We start from the raw sequence: 25932 nt of genomic DNA, 5'->3' as shown, positions 1-25932 counted from the left end.
AACTTGTTGCAATGGTATGGGACGTTGCATTTGTGGCCCTTGTGGCCTTGGCCGAATGTGTTGTGGTATAAGTTGTTGTTGTTGCACCCCACCAACATTTGGCATTACTTGCATTTGGCCTTGCATATATCCGAATTCTCCTTGATCTCCATCACCCCCATAAGCATACCCGTCTTCATCAAAACCTTCAAACTCCTCATATCCTTCATCATACCCATCTCCTTGAATTCCCTAAGATTGCCCAAATGGAAGAGTCGAGTATTGAAAACCCGACTGGTTCGATGGTCGAAATGATGAAGCACGAACAATGGTTGAATTCGGTGCTATGGTATGGCTTGAATATGATGGACCCGCACCCGGAAAGAAATGGGATAATGGTGGTATAGTAGTGGAAGGATTAAAGGTAATGGTTGGTTCTTCTTGAGTAGTAATGGGTTGTGTGGTGTTGGTTGGTGTAACATTTTGAATTATGGTGGGTTCGGTAGTATTTGGAAGGGTGGTATTTGGTGAAGGTTGAGTGGTTGTTGGTATAAATGGTGGAGCAGTTTCACCCGTAGTGGGTGGTGGTGGTGGTGGATCCCGATCCATGTATCTCAGAGGTGTAATCGGTGTAATTGGTGTTGTTGGTGAACCGCTAATTGTATTTTCCCTTAACAAAATCCTGTTTGCTCGCAAAGTTCGTTCGATTTCCGGATCAAATGCTAATGGTGAAAGCTTGTGAGAGCTTCTAGTACGCATGCACCTGTAAATACCTGCACACTAACACACCCCGCGTAAACCAGAAAAATAACAAACTTAAGAAGATCAAAAATAACACATGTTGCGCACTACTCCCCGACAACGGCGCCAAAATTTGACGTGATGTCGTGGTCACAATAAAATTTAATCCAAATACAACTAAATAGATAGCGGTAAGTGGGTATCAAACACATGGAGTTTGTGGAAAATGTGCTATTTCAATTGTTTCTCTAAATTAACTAAGTTAAACTAATTGTAATAAAAGTAAATTCAAGAGTTGGATTGTTTGATTTTAAAACTTAAGAATACTAAGCTAATTGCAAAAATGGAAATTTGGTTGTAAACAATTTAGAGACGAATGACCATCTTTAGTTTCCAGTTTGTTTCAACGGTTGTGCTATCATCCACTAGAAAGAATCACATAGACATGATTCATGTAAGATTACTTGCTGTGATAAAAGGGAACGAAGTACTCAGATTCCTAGAACATGAGGTTGTTACCCGATGACCAATCAACCCTTACCCCATCCTAACTTTACCCATGATATCTCGATTGCCAACGGCACCAAGAACGTATGATTTCAAGATAGGATAAAACAAGACTCAACAATTTACAAGCAAATAATCAAACACCATAGTAAACAAAACATAAATAAAGTTTACTATTCTAGAAACAGGGAATCAAAATACAACCGTCTTAACAACCTTCAACTAAAGATGACCATAAAGTACCTAGCCACTCATGGCTTGAACAAACATTGTAGCAAAATAAAAGATGAAATTGTTCAACACAATCACAATCAACAAAGTCTAGATGAAAGATAGTTGAAAGATATTGTTCTCTTGGCCCCAAGTTTCTAGAAATACTCCCAAACTCGTTCACAAGCAGGTTGTAACCGAAAACAATCATAAGTCTCCATAAAACCCCATCAAATGACCAATAAATGTGCAAGTTACAAAATAAGATCAGTCGGAGCCGTAACCTACGGCCCCCAGCCGTAGGTTACGGCGGTCAGCAGCTCCAAGGTCAATATAGAGTGCCGTAACCTACGGCCCTCAGCCGTAGGTTACGGCTCTGAGTGGTTTCTTACGCCACATCTCTCCTGTTTTACGGCAGTGTATCTTTCTCAAGTAGAGGGCCGTAACCTACGGCAAGGCACCGTAGGTTACGGTGCTGAGTGGGCTTTTTCCTTCGTTTTTCCCTCAAAACTTGTTTTCTTCATCTCTTAATGATGCCATCTTCCCACATCCATCCAAGCTTCCTAAATCCTGCACTTTGAGCGCCTTAACACCTGCAACATCAAAACTCTCGTAGTTACTAAGTTCAAACAATAAACCGAATTAAGCATGGAATGTATATGTATTTAGACATTTTAAGGGTTGTCCTACGGACCACCCGTCATGTTCTTCAAGAACTTCATGTTTTGGCCTCAATCCACCAAGAATCACTTGGATCTAGCCGATTTCCACATAAATAAACTAAGATCTATCACAGATCTGAACATTTACATGATGTGAAGGATTGAAAGAAGGATTTCCAACTTTCTTTCAACTCTTTTACACTCAATGCCTTCAAACCGGTAGAGACGGAGCTTGAGCCAACTCACTAATCATTCTAATGGATGTGTGGTTCAAGATTCGGATTCTATCTACGAGGTTCACCGATTTCGGGTTAAACGTTAAACTACCGTTCTGAACCGTTCACCGGCCGGACATTGGGTGATTCCTGTCCGAGCAGGGGAAACAAGTAAGAACGAAGTTGCCATGGTTCAGCTCGTTGTTAAAATACCTCGATATAACGTCAAAACAATCAGAACAGCCAAGTGTTAGACGAACAGGCCGACCAGGTCAGAATGCTGACCGATCGAATAGGCTGTTCGGACGGACAACCCAACCGATCGGACATGTCAGCCGATCGACCAGGCCAGCCGATCGGCTAGCACATGGCCCCACACTTTAACAATTTCATGAAGTCTAGTATTGAACGAAGGTGCTGTTCGATCAAACTACGAGTTAGGTTGAATTACTCTTCAGATCATGAGATACTATGCTTCAACACTTAATCGATTTTCAACTCGTTCGATGAATTGGAGTGCCACCCGATCGAACATGCTGTCCGATCAGGTGACATCCTACTGAGGACTTACTACTGAAGTGTCCAACCGATCGGTTAAGCCGACCGATCGAACAGACCGTTCGATCGATCGACCTGAAAGGTAGGAACACTTCAATGTTCTCAAATACTACAACGAAAACTTCAAAAGGACAAGCCATCATACACAAACACATCCTACTTAAAGGAAGAAATAATCCACTCGAACAGTCCAACCGATCGAGCCTACCGGCCGATCGAACAGGCTGCCTGAACGGGTTGACCAACCGATCGAGCCTACCAGCCGATCGAATAGGCTGTCCGAACGGACTGTCTAACCGAACGAACAACCCGTTCGATCGAACCTACAGTTCGATCGACCAGGCTGTTCGACCCATCATCACTTGTTTCCATTTAACGCGTTACTCATCGTTATGCTATCGAACTACTCAGGCTAACCCTACTCTCAAGCGCTCCCTTCAATCCATCAATCAATCGCTGTGAGTATACTCGAACCCTTTTTGCTTTAGCACTTTTGGGTGTTACATACGTTACTTATCTAAATCACAATCGAACACACTATTCAATTATTTAAACGCTAACCGTTCTGCATGTATTACGTGACTAAATGAATGCTTGTTGTTATGTTTACACGTGGAATGCTGTCTACCTGCCTTAACGACGTAGTACTATAGTTTGGACTCAGCACCCGTTCACACGGGGGTTGTTTAGGACAATTACTTGCATGGATTACGGTGGTAATCATGTATTGCGAACTGTCTCGGACAGTCAACCCGCAGTCACTGGTATCGATAGATCCATGTCGATAATTAACATGCTTCGTTTTCCTCTGTGTACGTGCTGGTTATGCGTAAACTATTTCGAACTCTATATGCTATTATCAAACTTGTATGCTCACCTTTACATTTTATGTATTGACTTTATTTTAACGTATGTGACAGGCAATTAGGATGCTTATCTACTAGGAAGGCGAGCTTAGAATAAGAGTCTAGAGCATAGTTGTCTGTAGATCTTGCAGATCGAATCTCTCGAAGCATTTAAACAATTTTTATATTTAAATCTGAGTTGCCGGAACAGAATATTTGACTTGATGTTATCTGTAATAATTTGTTTGCTATTTGAGGTACGGTATGGGACGTATTATATAAATTGAATAGTGATAATAATTGTTATGGAAACTTCTGGACAATCCGTTTCGCTCAGTGCCATGCCCCGATGATTCCGCCATCGGTTGGGGTGTGACATTGTCATAGATACCACTCAAGCTGAAGCATATATGTTAATCATGCCCAGCTTGTGATAGATAGAGTAAATTCTATTTTCGAGGTAAGACTTTGATGAAGACATCTGCTAGCTAATTTTCGGTTTTGACATGAGGTGTTGTAATTGGTCCATCTTCAAGCTTCTTCCGAGTGAAGTGACAATCAACCTCTATGTGTTTGGTTCTTTTATGAAACATCGGGTTATTTCCAATATGTATAGTTGTCATGTTATCATGCCATAAATTCATGGGTTTTGTTTATCTAAACCCGATTTCATCAAGGAGATTTCGAACCCAAACTAGCTTACAAGTGGTCTGTGCCTGTTAAGCCCTAGAAGTGTGAGACTGATGCATCAAATATACGCAACGGGCTATGGTAGCAAACTGTGCCTTACCGGGTTAGTTTATATTAGGTTTTGGACATTTAATAGTGTGACAACTGGCACTAAACCGGTAATTTCCGTACACTTTAAATATTATTTAATGACTGCAATTATGTGCTTAAATGTCAACACTGTTTAATTACATACTGTACAAGTGAATTCATGCGCGTTTTACACTACAAAATATTGCTTTATGCATAAACGAGAGTGTTGCGTCAGAAATACTAGTAAACTCACCGGTAAGACACAATATGCCAACAACTCTACAGAAAGCAGTCAGACAATAGAATTGGAGCCTAGGTGTAGGTCCAATGACAAGAATACATTAAAACCCAAGGGTACATACAAGGGTTTACATATACACCATCCGGAAGCTAAAATACGCACTAAAAAGCACCCGAAACGCACTTTAAGTGCATAATTTATTTAAATTCAGCTATAATCAGCATTATGACACTGAAATATTATGCAGAAATTATGATTTATCATTCAGATATTTCCCTACGTGTCGGGAATTGAAAGTGTTACAAAAGGGTACTTAAAAGACACTGAACGATGCAATTTAGCACTTTAATGGAACGGTGTTTAACCGAACAACTGGACATTACCCGGGACATAAAAATATTGCTAGAAACATTGTTCACTTATTTTAGAGCTAGTCATGATCCCCGAACACACTAGCACCCACTAAAATATCTACCAACTAACTAACCTAACTAAATACCTAGCTTTGGATCATAAACTAACTATATGGTTAATAATTACAATTAGACCCCCTCCCCCTAGCTAAAATAATCAGCCCACATGCCTATTAGTGGGATTTGTTTGAGTTGTTTATTAGGATATGTTATGTACTCTAAAGACATAAGATCCATTGGTTAAGCATATGTTGGGGGATATAAGAACAACACACTAGACTACTATCCATCATAATCTCCAACACTTCTCAACACTTCTTCTTCTTCTCTCCCTCCCTACCATCGGCTGAAACCAAGCAGCCCCATCACCACCATCTTCAACATTCAATCATCCATTCCAAGCTTGTATTAAGGTGCTAGGAGGTGGTTAACGAAGCTTGGTGTGTTCGGAAGTTGAAGGACCTTCTTAGTTCGCTATTAACCATCACTTTTCTTCACTTGAACTCTCCTAGCTTTGAGCTAGTGGTAAGTCTCTTAGATCTACTCATTTTACATCCTATGAAGGTGGTTAATAGTTATATTAAGATGATATCTCATGAACACTAAAGGATCATAAACAAAGCTGTGAACATAGAGCTAACCTAATGATGAAATGTTGTTGAAATGTGATGAAGTAATATTAATATGAAGTTGTTTTGATTCTTGTTGATTATTTGATGATTTACTTGTTGATATTGATGTTTGATGTTGTTGTGATCACTAAACATGTTAACGGAATCAATCGAACACGAGTTAGAAAGCTAAAAAGCTGAAACAGTAGGCTGTTTGGTGATTACAGCCAACTTCAGTTGGCTGTAACAGAACTGTAACTTAACGAAAAATGTATTTTCTGAAGCCTAGATCTATGTATTATGAAATACGGTTCTAAGGAACTGGAATCATAATTTTTGGACTTCGTTTACTATTTTTAAAGATCCGACTTGTAACAGCAGCTCAAGCTGAGTTTTTACAGCAGTAAATGGGTGTTATATTTTTAATCATAACTTGAAACCTGAGTAGAACTAGGTCATGAAATTGGTACTGTAGATGGACACTGATGTCGTAGTAATTTTCCCACTGGAATTTCGTCAATCCGACTTACAATGAATTTTTAATAAATTATTCCGTGGACTGCAGTCAGAAAGTAATGAATCTGATTGCAGTCCGGAAAATGATTTTTTATAAAATATTGGCAAAGAACTGGACCCCGATATTTTTACACAATAATATTTGGATCGCTTAGGATATTCTGTAAAAATTTGGAAATTTTTGGAATAAGTTAACTATTTTATTAAAATGCTCGAAAACAGCCCAGTTTTGGATATTTAAGTTGAAATGACATAAGTTGTAATTTGCGTGTCTAAATGTCGAGTATGTTATCTGAGGAAAAATATATATATTTGTTGATTACTAAACTTTGTGCTAAATGTATGTGGTATGTATAATACGTGATAGTGTATTAGGACTTGCAAATACACATACAACATATTTAGACAAAATACATAATTCGGGTGCAAAGTGCAAAATACAAGAGACTTATATTTATTTTTGAGAAAATAATGTAAGTAAGACACTTAGTTAAAAATACAAATTATTTTTGACACAAGAAAACACATACAAAAGATAGTGACTTGTACTTGTGCGATACAAGTCTAGTGACTAATGTTAAGAAAACACGTATAGGTCACGACGTTAACTAAGCAAATCCGGTGAAGTTTACGACGCAAAGGAACGCAAAGTTGTGAGTTCATGCTCCCCCTTTTCTCTTAACTGTTTTCAGTTTTATAACTTCGGGGTGAAATACATGTTACAAATATTACTATGTTTACAAATGGTATGATAACAGGAAGCACACTTGGTGAGAACGAGTACCAAGTGTGATGAGATATAAGAATACAAGAAACGCACTTGGTGAGAACGAGTACCAAGTATGATGCGTTATGAGAAATGATACGAGAAATCGTGTCATGAATAGGGCACATAAGCACCATTAATCAACAATATACCTAGACCGCAGAACAAAAAGTTAGATCTAACGGGTGTCGGGCAGCCACACACTTGGTGAGGACGAGTACCGAGTAGTGCTTTTGTGTCTCAGAATATGCCAACTAGAAAAATGCCTAAGGTTTGGTGACTTCCTATGTCGTGTCACATGTTAATGGCCTTGCAACCCATTAACATCCTGATACATACAGGAATACTTTATTTACATAAGATTCATACCATAATAAAACTTGACTTATACTTGAGTACGTGGTGTACACAAGTAAACCTGAATTATACATGAGTACGTGGTGTACACATGAATACTTGAGTTATACATGAAAACTTGATTTATACATGACACAAACTATGTTTCCATATAGAGTATACAAACGTGAAATACAAAAACTGCATGAATTCACACCAACATTATGTTGACGTTTTTCCAAAATTCACATGTATTTCAGGTAACTAGAAGTGGATGTGCGCGCGGCCTTACTCATGCTTGTGGATGTCGCTTATGTTTATCATTAAATAAAGCTGTAAACTTTTTAAGACAACGTTTTAAGCTATCATCGCGATGTAGACGCTAAACTTGTGTTTTCAAATTATGAAATGTTTGGTATTTGAAGTTATTTTTATAAGCATGTAGTATGTTACCTTTCGTATGCAATGAGAACCTTTCATGATCACACCTTGTGCTTCCGCCGCAGAAAGGGGTGTGACAAATAGGTCATTGGACCTTGCCTAAGGCCATGTGGGCCAGGAAAGCCCAAGGGGAGCCCATGTAGGGAAGTGAGTTTGTCTAGGGTATATAAACTGATTTATGTCTCATAAATCAAGTTGAATACTTACAGACAGAAACTCTAGATCAGAGAAACAGAGAGATGTGATTAGGAACTTGTACCAGGCGGTTTTGCTCTTGAGTAATAGAATCGTGTGCAAGTTTCGAAGTGATTTGATATTGTTCTTGATTTTCGTTTTTCTTGAATCTCACCAAGTTTGAATTCCGCCCATCCTCGGTGTGTGTTTGATATCATTGTTAGATCCATTTTTTGGGACTTACAAGTGGTATCAGAGCCATTAGAACCTATTTCTAGCCTCGTTTTGATATCAAATATTCAAGATTTTTGTTATTTTTGGGTTGGTGTTCTTCATGATTTGAATGTGTGTTCACCAAAACTCATAAGAATCGCCATATTTTGCTCATTCAATCTGTTTGAGAAGGTGTTAAAGGATTAAATATTTTTTAGAGAAAAATGTCCGGATAGTCCATGTGGTTTGCCCATTTTTCATCTTTAGTCCTTAACTTTCTAAAATTACAACTATAGTCTCCAACTTTTGGCAATTTCGTTCCTGGATAGTCCCTGGCGCGGATGGGGGTTTGTTTTTGGTGTTAAGTGGATGTGAAATTATTAAATGCCCGTGTTATTAAAAAATAACTTAAATGTAAAAAGAAATATATTTAAATCAAGTGGGGCCCACCGTTCTCTTCATCATCCCCCAACCCTCACCATTTTTCTCTATCTTCAAGCTTTCTATCCTCCACAGTTGACGCAAAACTTTCCGGCACTGGCTTGATGGCGGCAGCCGACACCGATTCATAATCACACACAACCAATTAATATCAACAGTCAACACACACACAATGCACCAAACACAAACATATGATAAAAACTAACCGTGTGATAAAAACTAACCGTGTGACTTGTGACTGAAATGAGCACCGAATCATCCTATCAATCCTTGGAAGATCCAAACTCTGCCAAAACACCAACCAAACAAACCCACATTACAAACAATTCACCAAACCAATGCAACATTTTTTTCCTAATTTAGCAAAATGACATTTCCAACAGTTTTTAAAACAATCCCAAGATTATTCATCAATTATCATGATTCTCACAAGATCTCCATCAAGAACCTAACTTTATTACAATGCGAGCAATTACAACAAAGGATCTACTACAAAATTGCTTTTTCCCAACTGGGTTTGAAAAAATATCAAAATCTTCCAAATAGGAATGAAGAAAAACCTCAATTTCTTGAACAAGAAAGTTCCGTTGGTCAGAAGAGAGCTGATCCCAGGACGCAAAGGTGTCTTCTTGACCATAGTCTTTGAGTCTTTCAAGCAGGGCCTATGGAGGCTTTTAGGGTTCAGCATTTAGAGTTTAGTTTTTTGGGGTTTATGGTTTATTTCTTAGGGTTTAGGGATTATGGTTTACAGTTTAGGATTTAGTAGTGGTTAGATAGAGTTTTCTCACAAAGAGGAGTTTTCTCACAAAGAGGAGTTTTCTCATGACTCCCTCCCACATACACACACACACATGGTTAATGAGAAAACCTAGGAAATTCTAACCATCCGACATTTTTTGCTTTTGAAAAAAAAAATTACACATGTAATATAAATGTTTTTAAGAGTTTTGAGCAAAAAAAAACAAAAAAACAAAAAAGCCCCGAGTGGATGTGTTAAAAAAAACGAACAAGTTTTCTGCAACGTGATTGTAACATATGTTGCACATGACTTTAACATATGTTACACAAAAACTTGATTATTTAAAAAAAAATGTGGTCGGCGCTTTTTACATTTTTTTTTTTTTGCTCAAAACCCTTAAAAACATGTATATTACATGTGTGGTTTTTTTTTCAAAACAAATGTTGGGAGCTTAGAGTTTCCTGAGTTTTCTCAATAACTAAGGGTTTTCTATATATCCTTTCTATATATATGTATATACACACATATATATATAGTGAAAGGTTAAAATAAAAAGGATTTTTTTTTGTAAAAAGGTTAGGAAGGATTTTGGGCCTTTGATCTTGAGATTGGATGCTTGAGATTAAATGCGGTAGGAAATTGGATGGGGAATTCTCGATTGGAAATGGAAGGAGATTGGAAAGAAGGGTATTGTAGCAATCGTTGGACCTATAAAAGAACAGATGATTACAAAAAAGGCAGAACATACTATTTTGATCAAGAAATAACCAAGCTTATGATATGCATCTCCTCAATAAGATAGTGAATCTTGAACACTAACAGACATCTGTTTGAAAACGTCAAAGATCTATTGAACACATGGAACCACTGTTGAAGAAGAAGAAGAAGAAGAAGAAGAAGAAAAGTTTGTTCAACGGCCAAAGCCCTGTTGAAGACAAAGCACTGATATAGAAGGCCAAAAATCTGTTTAGGCCAAAATAAATGTTTGGATCAAGCTAGCAAGGGTTTAAAGAACAGTTGTTTCAATGTAACAATGTATGTATAAACAGATGTTAGTAGTCTTAGAATAGTTGTTATATTCCATCAGATGTTTCTAACATAACATCTGTGGATGTTTCTAACATAACATCTGTGGAATCTTTTCTGTTGGGAATGTTAGATGTTGCTTTTAGGGTAATGTTAGCTGTTAGAGATATAGTTATCACTATCACACACATTCCTTTTATACGAACAGAAAAGTTGAGTGACAAGGCTAAGGGGGTGTTGTATAATCATATTGGTAGTTTGTGATGTTATAATTATTAATGGAAAACAATATGATAACTTTCCAAGTTTGTGTGTTCATTTAATTCCGCTGCAATTCATCTTTCCATTCCATCTATACTTCATTTACTTCATCAAACACTTCATTTATTCACACACCAAAACACACAAATTAAAACTCAGATCCTAACAGTTGGTATCAAAGCTTGGTCACATTAAACTTGATTTCACAATTAGTTTAATACAAAAAGATAGCTCATATAACTGATAACCAACTGTTCGTTGTATCGAATTACAGAGTCTAAAGTAACAATTTCAAAAAGTTTTTGTACGTACTCTATTTTTCACAAATATTAAAAGGAATGGCACAAAACAATCACGATCCCCTGTTATGGTTTCAGCAACAAGCCTTCGATGCTTGTCAGATCAGAAAACAATATGTGGCAACGTCGAATGGCTCATGTGCTAGCTCATTTGGGATAAAATTTAATCAATACTATCCAAAGTTTGCTTTTATAGCAAATGTTGATGGTCAAAGTCCTGATAACCTATCTTTTCTTATTGATGATCTATAACATAGTGATCCCATTAACTTAGAGGAAATGAACATTTTGCACCAAGTGGCCCTAACTTCAGGTCAAGGGCGGGGTTGGATAAATCAAAGGACCTAATGGCACCAAGTGGACATTTTGCAAACAATTTCTATAAGAAAACTGGTAGGGAGTATCAAGGACTTAATGGCAGGTCAAGGGCGGGGTTGGATAAATCAAAAGTAAAATGTTTAAAGTGCAATAGATTAAGTCACTTTTCTAGGGAGTGTAGAAGTCAAACAAAAAGTTCTGCACCACTGATAACCTATCCAAATCAAAGACTTCCCTCAATCCTTATCAAAATTCTCAAAATACCCTTGGACCAAATGTACAAAACACAACACACTTCCCTCAATCCTTAAGTCATGTCCCTATGCAATATGTTCAAGCACCTGTTCCTCAAGTCCCATATTAAGTACATGTTGCACAAGTTCAAGCATCTCCAGCCACTCCAGCCCCCACACCTACAAAGGCTAAACAAAAAAAAGTTTCTTCACACAAAGATTTTTTTTGACTGGAGTAGTCTATCTGAGGACTTAACAAATGAAAATTTTCTCTTATAGCAAAAACTACCAATGAACCTTTGAATTTCTACTTTATGGCACTTGAATTTATTGCAAAAGAAATTGAACCTAAAGAAGAAATGACTAAAGGTGAAGATCAGACAGTTTATGTTGAGAATGCAACTAACCTAATACAAACAACTAATTGTGAAAAGGTTGGTGAAGAAAGTGTGATAGATCTTGATCCCAAAAGTTAGTGATTGTGCAAAAGTAACTGCTACTAAGGTCTCTCCTCAAATTCTAAAAGAATTATGTTCAAAAAAATGTATTATTATTCCATTTGCTAACATCAAAGAGGTGAATGAAAATCTAAGGGAAAAGGTCCAAGTTAGCGAAATTCGGTTTGAAAATTGACAAAAGATTTTAAAACTAGACTAACTGAAAAGGACCAGGAGATTAGCAGACTTAAACATGAAGCAAGTATTACCAAAGATCAACTCCAAACTATGATAGAAATATACAAAAATTACACAAAGGAGCTTGAATCTACCTATGTCACTTGTGAAAAATGAGTAGAATCATGTGTTGGTTTTAAAATGCTTCTTAACTCACAAACAAAGACCAGTGTAATTTGGAATAGGGTTCAAGAAACCAGAAAACTAATGTTTCAAAGAAGATGCTCACATTGACTCGTCATTCTTATTGGAAGACATTTGAAAGTAAAGGAAGCAAGAGACAACTTACCAGGGTATAAAGAGAAATCACCAGAAAATTCCACCGGAAAAACTAACGGATTGAAGAGAGAATCCAACAAAAGAGAAAGTAAATGAACAAATGAAGGATACAATCGGTTATAAAGAAGTTACAAGTTTAGAATTTCAAATCCCTAATAAAAAGGGACAGGTGGTGGGTTTGGATCAAACTGGCAACAGCTGGCAGCCTAGGGTAATCAAGAGCTCCCATGTGGCGCTGTCAAATCAGCCACCTCCGGGCCACCTGGACACGCAAGTGGATAAGTGGGCTTTTAATATCAAAGCAGTACATGACGAAATACATAAACCATTATAATAAAAGGCCCAAGGCATACTGATAGCTTCCGACGGGGAAACCCATAACCATAGAATAAATACCCCATGCTTCTAGTTTCCCCATCTAACGGTTTGAAACTTTTTTCTTTTTTAGAAAAAACTTACATATTATCAAACAACATAAACAGAAGCATGAGCAAGGCAACTCATAACTAATTAACAAAAGCAATGGACGAAGTTAAAAACCCCTAGATTTAGAGTCATAAGCACTGAATCGATACTCATGACTGGGGGCTGATAACGTGGGTACCCGTAAATCCCACTCAGTTAAGCTAAGACTAATAATAATCGCAATAAGTATCAAAGGAGGATAAACATAAACCGGAAACATGATGTTGGAAGTCAGAAGCTGGAAGCTCCCGACAGGAAGCTGATACACCAATAGCTGGTGACCAGAAGCTAAAGTTACTATACACATTGGAACTTGAACTCAGCATGTCAAAAGTGATTGGACTTTTCCCTAAAACACATAAAGGTGACCTCAAGACACACAAACCTGAATTTTACCTAAAGAGGCAAGGCTAATTCTACAAACAACGTCCAGGGAGGATAAGCTTACCAAGTCAAGAAGGTATGAGTTGGCACAGGCTCCCTTGGGCAGAGCATTCTGTCTATAAAAGGGGAGTCTTGATTAGCTTGAAGTAAGTTCACTCTTTCTATTCTCGCTCTCATTTCTTATCCTATACCATTTCACTAAGACTCTTAAAGAACCACCAACTGATTCTCACGTCAGAGTCCAAACGCGAAAGGCCACCTCTCGTGTTAAGGCTAACGGTGTTCTTTGATTGCATATTCCGACCAAGGCCATGGGCGGACCTAGCCTTTGGCCAGGGTGGGCGGCCGCACCCCTTGAAAAAAAAATTAGTGTACATTTTAGGCAAAAAAACCCGACCGCACCCCTTGAAAATATAGCTGAACACCTCATCCGCATCCCCAGCAAATAATTTTTGGGTCCGCCACTGGTCCAAGGCGCTATCTTTTGGAGTTGATCCTGGACCTTCCCACCTACCATACTCTTGTTGCTTTAACAAACAGATAATGGATTCTTTTAAATTTCAGGCACATGAAGAACATTGGAAAGAATAAAATTTTTGGTTGATGAGAATATTTTGGATGAACCAATGTGAAAGATTCGAAGAGCATTATCGTTACCAACATGGAGTGGGTTAGTACCTTGTTAGACCTCAGAGTTGTCAAGGCTTGATAGATCAGGAGTAGCATGGCTGTTAGCACCGGTGTCAAGGAACCATGTGGCCCCTGATGTTGATCCAACATCCGAGAAATTTGCAAAATTAGCTTGAGTTGTGGGCTGAGAGGATGAACCAGACTGATTTAGGCATTGAGATGGGAGATGGCCTATACCACACCAATTACAATGGCCATACACGATATTTTGAGTAGATGCCCATGCAAACTGTCTTGAAGAACTATTGTTTTCACGCCCTCTATTGTTCAGATTGCGATGAGAATTCCCCCGTGAAATGTCACCCCTGCTGCCCCGATTACGGTTTGTTGAACACAAGGTATAAAAGGCGTGTGGTGACAGATTTGGCGAGACCCATCAGTTGCAGGTTATTTAGCTGAGACTGGATAGCTTTTAGATCAGGTACAGATGTTCCAGTAGTTGTTGCAAGTTCCTGTGCTCGACTGAAATAAGCAGCAGCAGTTTCATCACCTTTCATTGATATTTTAAGGAATTAGGTTTTTAAGGTAAATTCACGGGTGGTTATATTCAGTGCATAGGCACACTCCAAAGCAAGCCACAGTTCCCTTGATGTTGTTCCTTGAACATATTAAAAAGATGCTTCAGAAACAATGGATATGATAAGCATGCGGACGTGGGCCTCATTAGCAATCCAGCGGGGATAACTAGGGTTATCAGTAGTTTCTGATCCAGTAGTAACCTCTAGTGGCGGACAGGGTATGAAGCCATCTACACACCCGAACAGGTTGTTAGAGGTAAGGAAGGGTGTAATCATAGCTTTCCAGAACCCATAGTTTGTAAGTGAGAGGGTGAAAGCAAATTTGTGTGAATTATGAGGAGAGGAATTGTTGCCATGGTTAAATTAAGCAGATTCTGTTGCTGGAATTAAGGACTGTAAAATTCAGGGCAACCGAAATCAGGTATTGTTGTAGCCAGATTTTTGTATTGGTGGAATTAGGCTTAAGGTTTTCTTGGTGCTCTGATACAAGATAAACCATGTATAATCATAGTGTTTTATTATTGAGAATAATATGAGCTCTATATAAAGAGCATAATGTTACATTACAATTAGGTACTCTCTAGTTCAGTAAATATAGAATACATAATCTAACTTTGTCTAACAGCCCTTCATAGCTCTGCTCCACATCATTGAATTGAATTTTAATATATTTATCAAAATAATACTATATATATATATATATATTTCTTATAGGTTTTATGATGTACATTAAGTAATTAACCATTCTTTAAGTGTTAAAAGTGGATAAATGTGAAGTAACCCATCCCCAAACCATCCATTTACCACATCCTACCTTAAACAAGACAATTAATGTATTACAAAGCACATATAAGAAACTTCTTCAACGCCCCGCTGGAAAAAAGGGAGAGGGGGGTAAAAGTGAAAATGCACTAATTTTAATGTTATTTTACTGATTTCTTGAAAATAACGTTAAAAGCTGAGGATGGTTAATCATGCATCATGTGGTGGCCTTGATAGCTGAAAGACAAAAGGATACATGCACTAATCGGTCTTTGTCCCGATTGCTGAGTGTTATGTGCCTCATGTCCAAGGCTTGATGCAAAACTACTATCATGCCGGGGGTCTCACTGGAAGCAACCTCTCTATTCCTACGGGGTAGAGGTAAGGTTGTCTACATCTTACCCTTCTCAGACCCTACATTTGCTTTGCTATTGGTGGGATTTACTGAGTATGATGATTATGATGATGATGATGATATAAGTAACTTCTTCAATACTACATGCAAGATAGTGGGGGAATAACTTGGTCACATTATACCCAACACTTGAAAGAAATACAAAACAAGCATAGTAACCACATAACATGGTTAGAACCATTTTCAATACTACATGCAAAAAAGTAGGGAATAACTTGGTCCTCAAGGTAATCAAAAGTGCAATTTGAAGTCGAACCCTCGCAACCCAAATCACATTATGTCCAACGATTTCTAGACAATGTACCCACACTAACCAGAGCGAATTAATGCGGGAACTTCAGAATAATCTTTTTAACATCTGCCAAACAGTTTAACCTCATAAAAGCATGCTTCATCTATCCCACTCTGAGGCTGCTGCTAGCTGTGGATGCACCTTGGGAAAATCCCTGCCGACACTGTCTGTGGGCGGGTTGGTGCTGTGGGCCCAACCCATGATGTGAGGCAAAGCAAACTGCATTTCAGAATTAACAAACATCAAATCGCTTGCAAATGAAGCCACATGTATATTTCGTTCAACAGAATCAAAACGACCATGTACATAAAGGTCGTGCAGATAGTTTAAAACAGCTTCAGATCTCAAGTATCAATTTGGTTCCATTTCTGTCAATTTGTGTCTAAACTGTCCTCAGTTAGTTTGATAAATAAATAGAATAGAATAGAATTCTCAAGAAATACTACTAATATGACCCAACTTTTTGAACAAAAAACTAGGGGTGCAAACGAGCCGAGTTACTCACGAGTTACTACAGCTCGGCTTGAAAAAAAAGAGCTCGAACAAGCCGAGCTTAAACGAGCTCGAGCTCGAGCCCGAACCTAAAAACAAGCTCGTTTAGTAAATGGGCCCGAGCCGAGCTTATCGAGCTCGAGCCGGTTCGCGAGCCTTAACGATCCTACTGTTTAATTAATCTTTTTATCAATAGAAAAGATATATATTTAAATAATAATAATAATAATAATAATAATAATAAATTATGAAATAATAACTAAATTATATATAGAGAGAGAAAGTGTATTGTACAATCTGGGTAAACATACGCTTCGTACGCTGGGGAAATATAACATGCGTGATTAGTTTCATAACATGCGTGATTAGGGTTTTTACCCCATGCGCGATTTCTGATTTTGTACATGCGTGATTATGTTCATGCGTGATTATAGGTTTCAACATGCGTGATTATGGTTTTCAACATGCGTGATTAGGATTTTTGAGTTTTATAATGTGCGTAATTTCCCAGCGTACACATCGTACGTTAAGGAACATCGTACGTTAACCAACCCCTATATATAAATAATTAATAAAAAATCATTAATAAATAATAAACGAGCCGAGCTCAAGCTTGAAAAAATACCTACGAGCCGAGCTCGAGCTTTAGAAACAAAGCTCGAATCGTGCCGAGCTCAAGCTTTCATAAGTAACACAAGCTCGGGCTTGGCTCATTTGCACCAAAAACCACTTGGGGTGTTGTAGAATACAAGTACGGTATGGGTAATGTTTAGACCGTTTGACATGTTTCTTTTTTAGCTATTTTTTTTATTTTACTGTTTTAGCAATACATATAAGCCAAAATGACTCGTTTTCATATTAATGGGTTCATATTGACATATTTCAGGTTTATATGAAGTGAGAGTTGAGTTAAAAGACATACACTGAAAGCTGACCGCATAACCGCAAACTCAGCTGTAGTCACAGGAACCGTAAAGCGTTCAGTAATTTTCGAGATATTGTTTGTCACACCTGAAAATAATTTGAAAGAATGTTCACACGCTTTGCTTCAATAACCTTTTTACATATAAGGTGTAAACCATGATGATAGTCATGATAGTAGAGTCATTCTTAGATATTGAAACTCATAATACCAGATGATTCTTCCGTCCACGAAAATAGCAAATAATTGCCCAAACACATAGCTAATAATAGAAACTATTGATCTAAATATCTAACGTCTAAAATGTCACTTAATAATGACAAGTAAAGGAACATTGTAGACTAAAATGAATAGCATCAATACTGTAGAGGTGGCAAAACAGGCCCAACAGGTTTGGGTCATGTATCAAAAACTTAAATTCCCGTAATCCCGTCTGCATGTCAAAACAGATCGAGTTTGTGCCCACCCACCAACACTCTTTGTTCGTCTTTTCTTTTTTAAACTAGTATAGTAAATATGATTCATAAACTAGTGTATATAAATGTAATATATTAAAAAACGATTTAGGAAATTGTAACTTGTAAGCATGTACTTGGTACTATATATATAAAAGAAAAAAGGGAGTTAAAAATATGTGAAACAGTTAGTTAGAGGAGTTTCGACCTGATTGATCCGTTCAACTCATTTGACACACGTTCACTTTTTAGCCCCTTTTATTTATTTGACCCGTTTGAGATAAAACACAACCCAAGTTAACCCATTAGTATATAACTGAGTCAATATCGGCGCATCTACTTATGATTTAAGACAACACCGATAACAAAGTAGAAGTATCAACGAAAGTTCAAAATAAACTCAAGATGAGCATGTGGATGAGAAGAGAGAAATAACCTACTTAAAGAAATGAAATAACCATCTGCATGTGGCTTAACTGATAGGCTTTTCCTAACTTGACCTGCATCCCTATACATTTAAAAACGTAATACTAAGTATAGATGAGAACCAAAACAAAAGCTTTAGTTTTCAACAAGTAGCATTCTGTAAATGAGATCTATGTTGTCAAAGACGCAAGGCGCAGGCGAGGCGCATCGGCCTCGCCCGGAGCCTAGGCGCAAGGCGCAAAAAAAGCGTGGGCTTTTTTAAGAAAAATGCACATAGAGAAAAAAAATATAAAAAATATGTAATGCTTTGAAAATAAATAAGATTCCACATATAAAATTAAAAAAACTATTATATATGTCATTTACGATCATGTAGCTAATAGTTAGTAGCAAAAGTTTAGGACTTATATGTTGTAAGTTTTGGGTGTGTGCAGTGGCGAGGCTTGACCCGAATGACGGGGGGGTCGAAAACGTATATACCAAAAAAATTCTATAGAACCGGGAGGTCGAAAATGTATATACCCAAAAATTTCTATATATATAACACTACTGAGCGAAAAGTTCGGGGGGTCGGGCGCCCCCTCCCGCCCTTTCTATACTTCGCCCCTGGGTGTGTGAATAAAAGTCTCAAAAGGTGGCAAAAATGAGTTCCTGAGCTGGAATTTGGTTGAACTCGTGCGTGAGGCAGTTTTTTTTGCAGGCACTCTGTTTCGTTTTTTTGTGCGTTACCTTTTGTTTTCTGCTTATGCGTTGCGCCTCAGCACCGTTTTTGCGCCTAGTCGCGCGCCTTTTTGCGCCTCAGCACTGTTCTTTCAAAAAAAAACCATTTTTGCGCCTAGCCTACCACCAGGCGCTATAGGTGCGCCTCGCTGCGCCCGAGCGCCTAGACGCGCGCTTTTGACAACATAGAATGAGATGCTACTTCCAATTGGCAAACATTTGTTAATTGGCCGGGCCAAAACATCAAAATACGTCATGAAATTATATCAAGAATGGAGAGAGTGAAAAGTGATTTTATGAGACATGCCATGAGAAGCAAAGGTCTACCTTGACTGAATCGATGGATCATGGTAGAATTCACAAGAATCTCCAGGGCCCAAACTTATGAAGGACCCAACTTCTGTCACTGACAATGCAAACAGCTACATAGAATAGAACTTGTTAGATCTCAAGAAATTTATATGCTTTCAAAAGTAATAGATTAAATATAACTAAAGTTTCGGAAACTGTTACATAGGCCACCCAAGTAGCGATTTGATTTCATTTATGATTTGGCATCAAAAAAATATTGTCGGAAATCTGTAAATGGCAAATGCCCCTGGATTTACAGATTTCATCACATCTAAAGTTGTAAAATGGCATAAATCCTCCTGAATCTACTCAAACATCATAGTTGTTAATAGCGAATAGCGATAAATAGCGACAAGCATGGTTTTAGAAAACGTTTGAGGCGTGCGCCTCAAGGCGAAACGGCCAAAAAACGAGTCTGAGGCGCGCCTCATGGTGTTTTTAATGTATATGCGCCTCAGAGGGGCTGAGGCGCTTTGCGCCTCAGGGGATTTTGATAGTTGTTTTTGATGTTTTTGACTTTTTGTGTCAATTTCAAGCATTTCATGTCTTTTTGAAGTGTGTTTTTGATGATTTTGATGAATCTGATGATGAAATTAGTTAGTATTATTATTTTTATAATATTATATAATTTTTATATTTATTTACCGCCTCGAGGCTTATGCCTCGTGAGGCGAAGGGAAAACGCCTCGAAACTCGTTTCCGTTCTTTTAAACCTTTGCGACAAGGGACCTATATGCTACATAGCGAATAGCGACAAATAGCGACCGCTGTTTTATTAATAGTGATACACTAGAAAAAGAATTTTGAAAACTTTTTATATGTATATTATATCAAAATACCTTGGTATATATACTATTTTACATGTATATTTAACAAAAACCAATAAATCCAGCTACTTTATAGCTATATCTAATTAGTAACTGTCACTATTCACGCTATTGGTCGCTATGACCCAGATAGCGACACTTTGTCGCCTCGCTACATAGCGCGCTATAGTGGTCGCTATAGCCGCTATTGAAAACTATGTCAAATATGTTTTGGCAATCGATCTAGATACAAGTTTGAGTAAAGTATGAGGTATTTTGTCATTTTACAACTCTAGCTGTGACACATGCTTTACATTTAGGAACATTTTGTCATTTTGCAAATTACAAATTTGCCCGAATCGACATAATCAAACCCAAATTGATGCATTATCCGTTAGTTTAAAAGTCATAAGAGTGCCTCAAACGTTGAAAGTGGAGTACATACAATGGTCAACTTAGACACTGTGGCATAAAGAAGTTCTGAACTTGTACATGTTGGATCTAATATTCTTTCTTCATTACAAAAAAATGGACTATAACTCTAAAAGATGTTACATAATTGGTATTAGACTTTAACAAATTGACATGAAGAAAAATAGAGAAAATACAAAGCATAAAATTAACTAAAATTATGCAGGTATGTATACCTGTTTCTTTTCTGAATCGTATTTGCGTTCACCAATAGCAGGTCGGAATGTCAGCATAATCACGCCACGTCGATCTACTTTTGTATGACCAGACTGTGTAACAGACAAATTTTTCAGTGAATATAAATTTATTTGATCATCAAAAAAACCGTGTGATTATTCATATATTAACCGTTCATTCCAAGATGATTCTCCGATTTGATATAACAAAAACAGTTAAAAAAACTTTTCAATAACAAGAATCTTAGAAAAAAAAGAAATATTCTAACAACAAATAAACTAACAAAAAACATAGTTTTGAGTTCTACAATCAATATTTCTCTTTTAAACTTTTACTTTTGTGAGAGGTGACCTTAACGGGTCTGAAACTTTGAAATATATAAAGATCATACATCCATTTTACTAAAAGTAGGAAGAACAGGGGCGGCAGATAGTGCAGCTTTGCCCTTGAAAATTGAATAATCTGCAAATATACGGCTAGAAGTTCTCCCTGAACACTCAACGATACAACATTTAATCAGTTCTATGAAGATTACTAAAAAAACAATAACAAAAGAATGAGAATGCATTGCATAATACCCTCAGCACCATAACTTTGTCTGGCAGTAGAAAAGCCAGCAGATGACATCAAATTATAACAATTTCCGGCATTTTCCCCACGTAACCGACGTTGAAACAACTTGTTCCTGATGCAACGATATCCAAATATCAAATTTCTTATACTAAAAGCACCATCATCTGATATACAATCAAAGCATACAACCGTAATCAAAACGAACAGATTTTTATACTTCATCATCAGGATCTCAAACACGCCCCGCTTGCGGTATGCGCATATAATGTATGTATGTGTGGGCCCTTGGAGGGCAAAAGTGAAAGTGCACTAATTTTAACGTTATTTTACTATTTTCGTGAAAATAACGTTAAAAAGCGAGGGACGGTTAATCATTCATCATGTGGTGGCGTTGATAGCCGAAAGACAAGGGGGTACATGCGCTAATCGGCTTTTGTCCCAATTGCTGAGTGTTTGTGCCTTATGTCCAAGACTTGATGCAAAACTACTACCGAGCCGGGGGTCTCACTGGAAGCAACCTCTCTATTCCTACGGGGTAGAAGTAAGGCCGTCTACATGTTACCCTCCTCCTCAGACCCTACATTAGCTTTGCTATTGGTGGGATATACTGAGTATGATGATGATCAGGATCTCAAAATTCGATTTTTCCTCTCAAGATTTGTAATTTTATACTCAAACTTTAATTACTAAAACCTTAATTCTACTTATGGTCACTAACTCTTTACTATATCATTTAGGTTTAACAATTGAAAACCAACATAAACAATGATATTATATTCAAGAACTGAATACACACAACACAACTGCAAGTAAATCTATAGGTATAACAAGTTGGTGTAAGCACACAGTATATGGACAATGAATCGTCGATTAGACACAAGATTATAATTGTAGGGATAAAGATAAAGGGAAAAGGGGGTACCGATAATCGTTTTTCTAGCATTTCAAACAAGCAAGAAAGTAAAGAAAGAAAGGTTAGTGGTGGTACCCGGAATTGAGGAAGTGAGAAAGCTTGAGCATAGGTCTAGGGTTCATGGTGGAGTGTGTGATTTTAGTGAGAAAATGCCAACTATAAAGGGTTTAAGGCGCCATTGTTTTTTGCAATTTCGGAGGTGTGTGAAATATTGAAAAGAAAAAAGATAAGAAGGTAAAGAAAATATTTACAAGAGTAAACTGCATTTTTACCCTTGAGCTTTTCTTTAGAGGCAAAATCAGGATTACTCTCTAAAAATGAAAAATTTTCAGTTTCACACCAAGCAATCTTGGACCTTGCTCCTAAATGATATCACATTTCTATTAGTTGGGATGCGAAATGACATTTATACCCTTTCTTTTTACACTATGTACTTTGTAACAACTGAACGTTTTAGTCCTTGACGTGAGATAACATTTATACTCTTTCTTTTCACAGCATGTACTTTGTAACAACTATTCGTTTTCGCCCTTGCATAACTGTTAAACATTCTCGCCTAAATTGTTTGACCTTGCAAAGTCAAATTACCCTTTAAGGCTGACCCTGCAAAGTCAAGTGGGTAATCCATCTTTTCAAAAAAAAAAAGTGGGTAATCCATGCCTTGTTGATCGGAGTGTCGCGCTCCGGTCAAAGATAATATTTATAAGCCCGATATACATTTAACTTTGAGTTAGCGGTAGTACGGAGTCGATCCACGAAGATTTTGTGGTTTGTATACGGACGTGATTGATTATTATTGGTTGTCACAAATAATGAAGTTTGTTATATGGTTATTTGTATATTTGTTTATTTGAAAAAAGGAGGTCGGAATTAACAGGCAAGTTTGTTACTAAATTACTTAACTAATAAAAATTTGTTTGCTTGGAATTTCACAAAACACAATTTCGATTGTAAACAATAATTGTAGAACAAGGTTCACACCCGGTTCGACAATTGCAAGGCCTAGGGTTTCTGCACGTTTTTAACTTGATTTAGTTGAATTCGGTTATTAACGGTTTTAGTGTCGCAAGGCTTAGGTGCCAATTGCTATCAACGCTTCAAGAACAGACCACAATGCATATCTTTACCTAGGACATGTAAATCCTATCGATTGATAAGGCATAAGTGCACAAACTTGTTTTGCAAAGTCAAATTTTATAATCACTCGACAATTCACAAATATAATTCAAATGCAAGACAATTACCAATCAATTCAAATATTAAATTCAACTTTCACATAATCAAATACTAAAACATATGTCAAAACCCTAGAAATCCTTACAAAAGTCTACACTAGGTGAAACCGAGAGGATTAGCTTCTCATGGCCAACGAAACGCAATCAACGGATGATTGAAGCTTGCATAGGAACATCTTGAGCCTTGATGGTGGTATTGGATGATGGTTAGGGTTTAGGGTTGATGGTGATAGTGGATTAAATTGTGAAATGCTGGTGATGATGGTGATTAGGATTAGGATTGTGATAGTGGATGATGATTGCGGATGATTAAATGGATTGGAGATTTTGTGGTGAGGTATCTTGGCTCCAAGAATGGTGTATTCAAGTTCAAGATACGTAACTCCTTGATAATGATCAAAAATTGGGTTTTTAATTCGTCCAAAACAACAATCAACAACTTTTGCTTTTCTATTTTGTCCGTTTCGTGTACCCGGTTGATCCCATCGCTCCCCAATGCTCCGTAAAGCTCCCAAATAGCTCCTTAAACTCTATTAGACCTGCAAAACACAATTATAATCAAAGTAGGCCATTTGAAACCAAAATTTACTTAAAAACATAAACTTAATACGATAAAGCAACGGGTTTTCAACCACGCATCACATCCCCACACAAGTCAAAAGGTCTTTTAGGGTTGTAATGGGGCTAGGCTAAGGGTATGGAATAGGATATTTTAAAACTGGCTAAGGTGATGAAAACTCGATTTTTTACATCAACTACCAAAACAAACTAATCTACAAAACATCAAATTACAAGGCAACAGTTTGCCTTTTATTCATTAAACTACTAACACTTGTTTTTGTGTTTTTTCACAACAATTTCCAACTATTTTCATGGTATTTTCTGATTTTTTTATTGCAACACTGAAATAAATTACAAACTTACAAAACAAAATAATCCTAAAATCGAATTTTCATCACCCGGGTTAAATTTAAAAAGGCTTAACGGGTCATTGGCTAAATGGGTTGGTCAAACGAAAGGTTTAGGCTCAAAGTTGATGACTAAGGGATTAATTTCAGGTAAGTGAAGAAACACGGAACTAACTAGGCAACTAATCAGTTTGGTTTATGCTTCTACCATAGTGGTTAATCTTCTATTGAAATATCTGAGCTCCGACTTGATGTTTAATCCTGCAAAACAAAACACCGTTACTCGTCAAGAGGGGAATGTGGGGGTTTCCCTCTTAACCGGGCTCCGGCGTGAGAATAAGCGACTGCTTTGAGAGGATAATTAAGTGTTAAGAGTGAGAGTAGATGGAATAGAATGTTTAACTTGTGTAGTGAGGTCTCTATTTATAGCCGGAGGATTGTAAGAGGGTATGGGCTGATGGGCCTTGGGCCGGTAATTGACAACATAATGGATATGCTCTTTGTCTCACTGGTGTCGACCGTTAATGGCTTCTAGAAGCTCTCCGGCGCTGGCGCGCCTTGATTGGAGCCACGTGTCATTGTTGTCGGCCCTGTCGCCCTTCTGCCATCAGCAGACAAGTGGAGATCGTGGGACAGATGTCTCCGTCCTCTGAGTGGTGCCACGTAGGCGTCCTTAAGTACTTCTCGTCAGACGATCGTGGCGCACGATTGAACAGAGCTTGCTGGATGTTCATTGGCTCTTTTTCTCTGCCACGTGTACCTTGTGTACTACCTGGAGCAGCTTTGCGCTGCTTCCTTGTGTGATTCTTGCTGAGCACGTAACTGACCCGCGCGGGGTTTGGGTGACTGGGTGCTCCTTCAGTATGCTAAGTGCTGCTATCGGAGCTCCTTGTCGGCTAACCCTCGCGCGACTAGAGCAGGAAAATAGTGTAACCCGCGCAAGGCTCGTGGTAGGAAGTTTATTGAATAAGGAGTATGGTTCCTCGCGCAACCTTGACGGAGGTTTGCGCGTCGTTTTTGGGACCATACCCCTCCAAGTCCCCCCAGTCCAGTGCTGCACCATGCGCGAGGCAAGTGGTTGGAGCTCTGGACTTAGAAAATAAAAGTTGAAGAAAATGCTTCCTTGATTCTGGTGGACGTGGCGCATGTAGGCTTTATTGGTTACAACGGCGCGACTACCAGGCTTGGTTCCAAGTGGGTTATTGCTTTTCTGAGTAGGCGCGAAGGGTTGTTAAGGCATTGCTACATTGCACGGCCTTAGTAGCTTTTTCATGAAGCTAGCTTTAATTTATGGCGGGAAAAACTTCGAAATTTGAACTCTGACAAGTTGGTGAGAAACGTCGTTGATAACGTTTGAGTTGACCTGTTACACGGCTGTCGTCAGTCTGTCTCTGACGGTTGGTCATTCCGTCAGGAGAGTGAGTCCCACGCGCGCGTGATAACTGTCATTCCGGGATTCCCGCCTTACGTGTCATCTTCTGATTGGTCACGTGCGCG

The 25932-nt window shown here is 38.0% G+C and overlaps 1 protein-coding gene across 1 annotated transcript; it reads right to left on the bottom strand.

Annotated features, from left to right (window-relative positions):
- Positions 1–15786: 15786 nt before the first annotated feature.
- On the bottom strand, positions 15787–22520 carry LOC110915901 (single-stranded DNA-binding protein WHY2, mitochondrial). Its single transcript, XM_022160652.2, has 8 exons — positions 22368–22520; positions 21385–21491; positions 21198–21295; positions 20806–20898; positions 19329–19423; positions 18296–18363; positions 17401–17489; positions 15787–16205 (listed from the first exon to the last, which is right to left on the bottom strand). Exons 1-8 carry the CDS (start codon positions 22412–22414, stop codon positions 16086–16088), a joined length of 717 nt encoding a protein of 238 aa, XP_022016344.1. The 5' UTR covers positions 22415–22520; the 3' UTR covers positions 15787–16085.
- Between the last annotated feature and the right edge of the window lie 3412 nt (positions 22521–25932).

Source organism: Helianthus annuus, chromosome 16, assembly GCF_002127325.2.
Source record: "Helianthus annuus cultivar XRQ/B chromosome 16, HanXRQr2.0-SUNRISE, whole genome shotgun sequence".
Lineage (NCBI taxonomy): Eukaryota > Viridiplantae > Streptophyta > Magnoliopsida > Asterales > Asteraceae > Helianthus > Helianthus annuus.
This window is presented reverse-complemented; position numbering and strand designations above follow the sequence as displayed.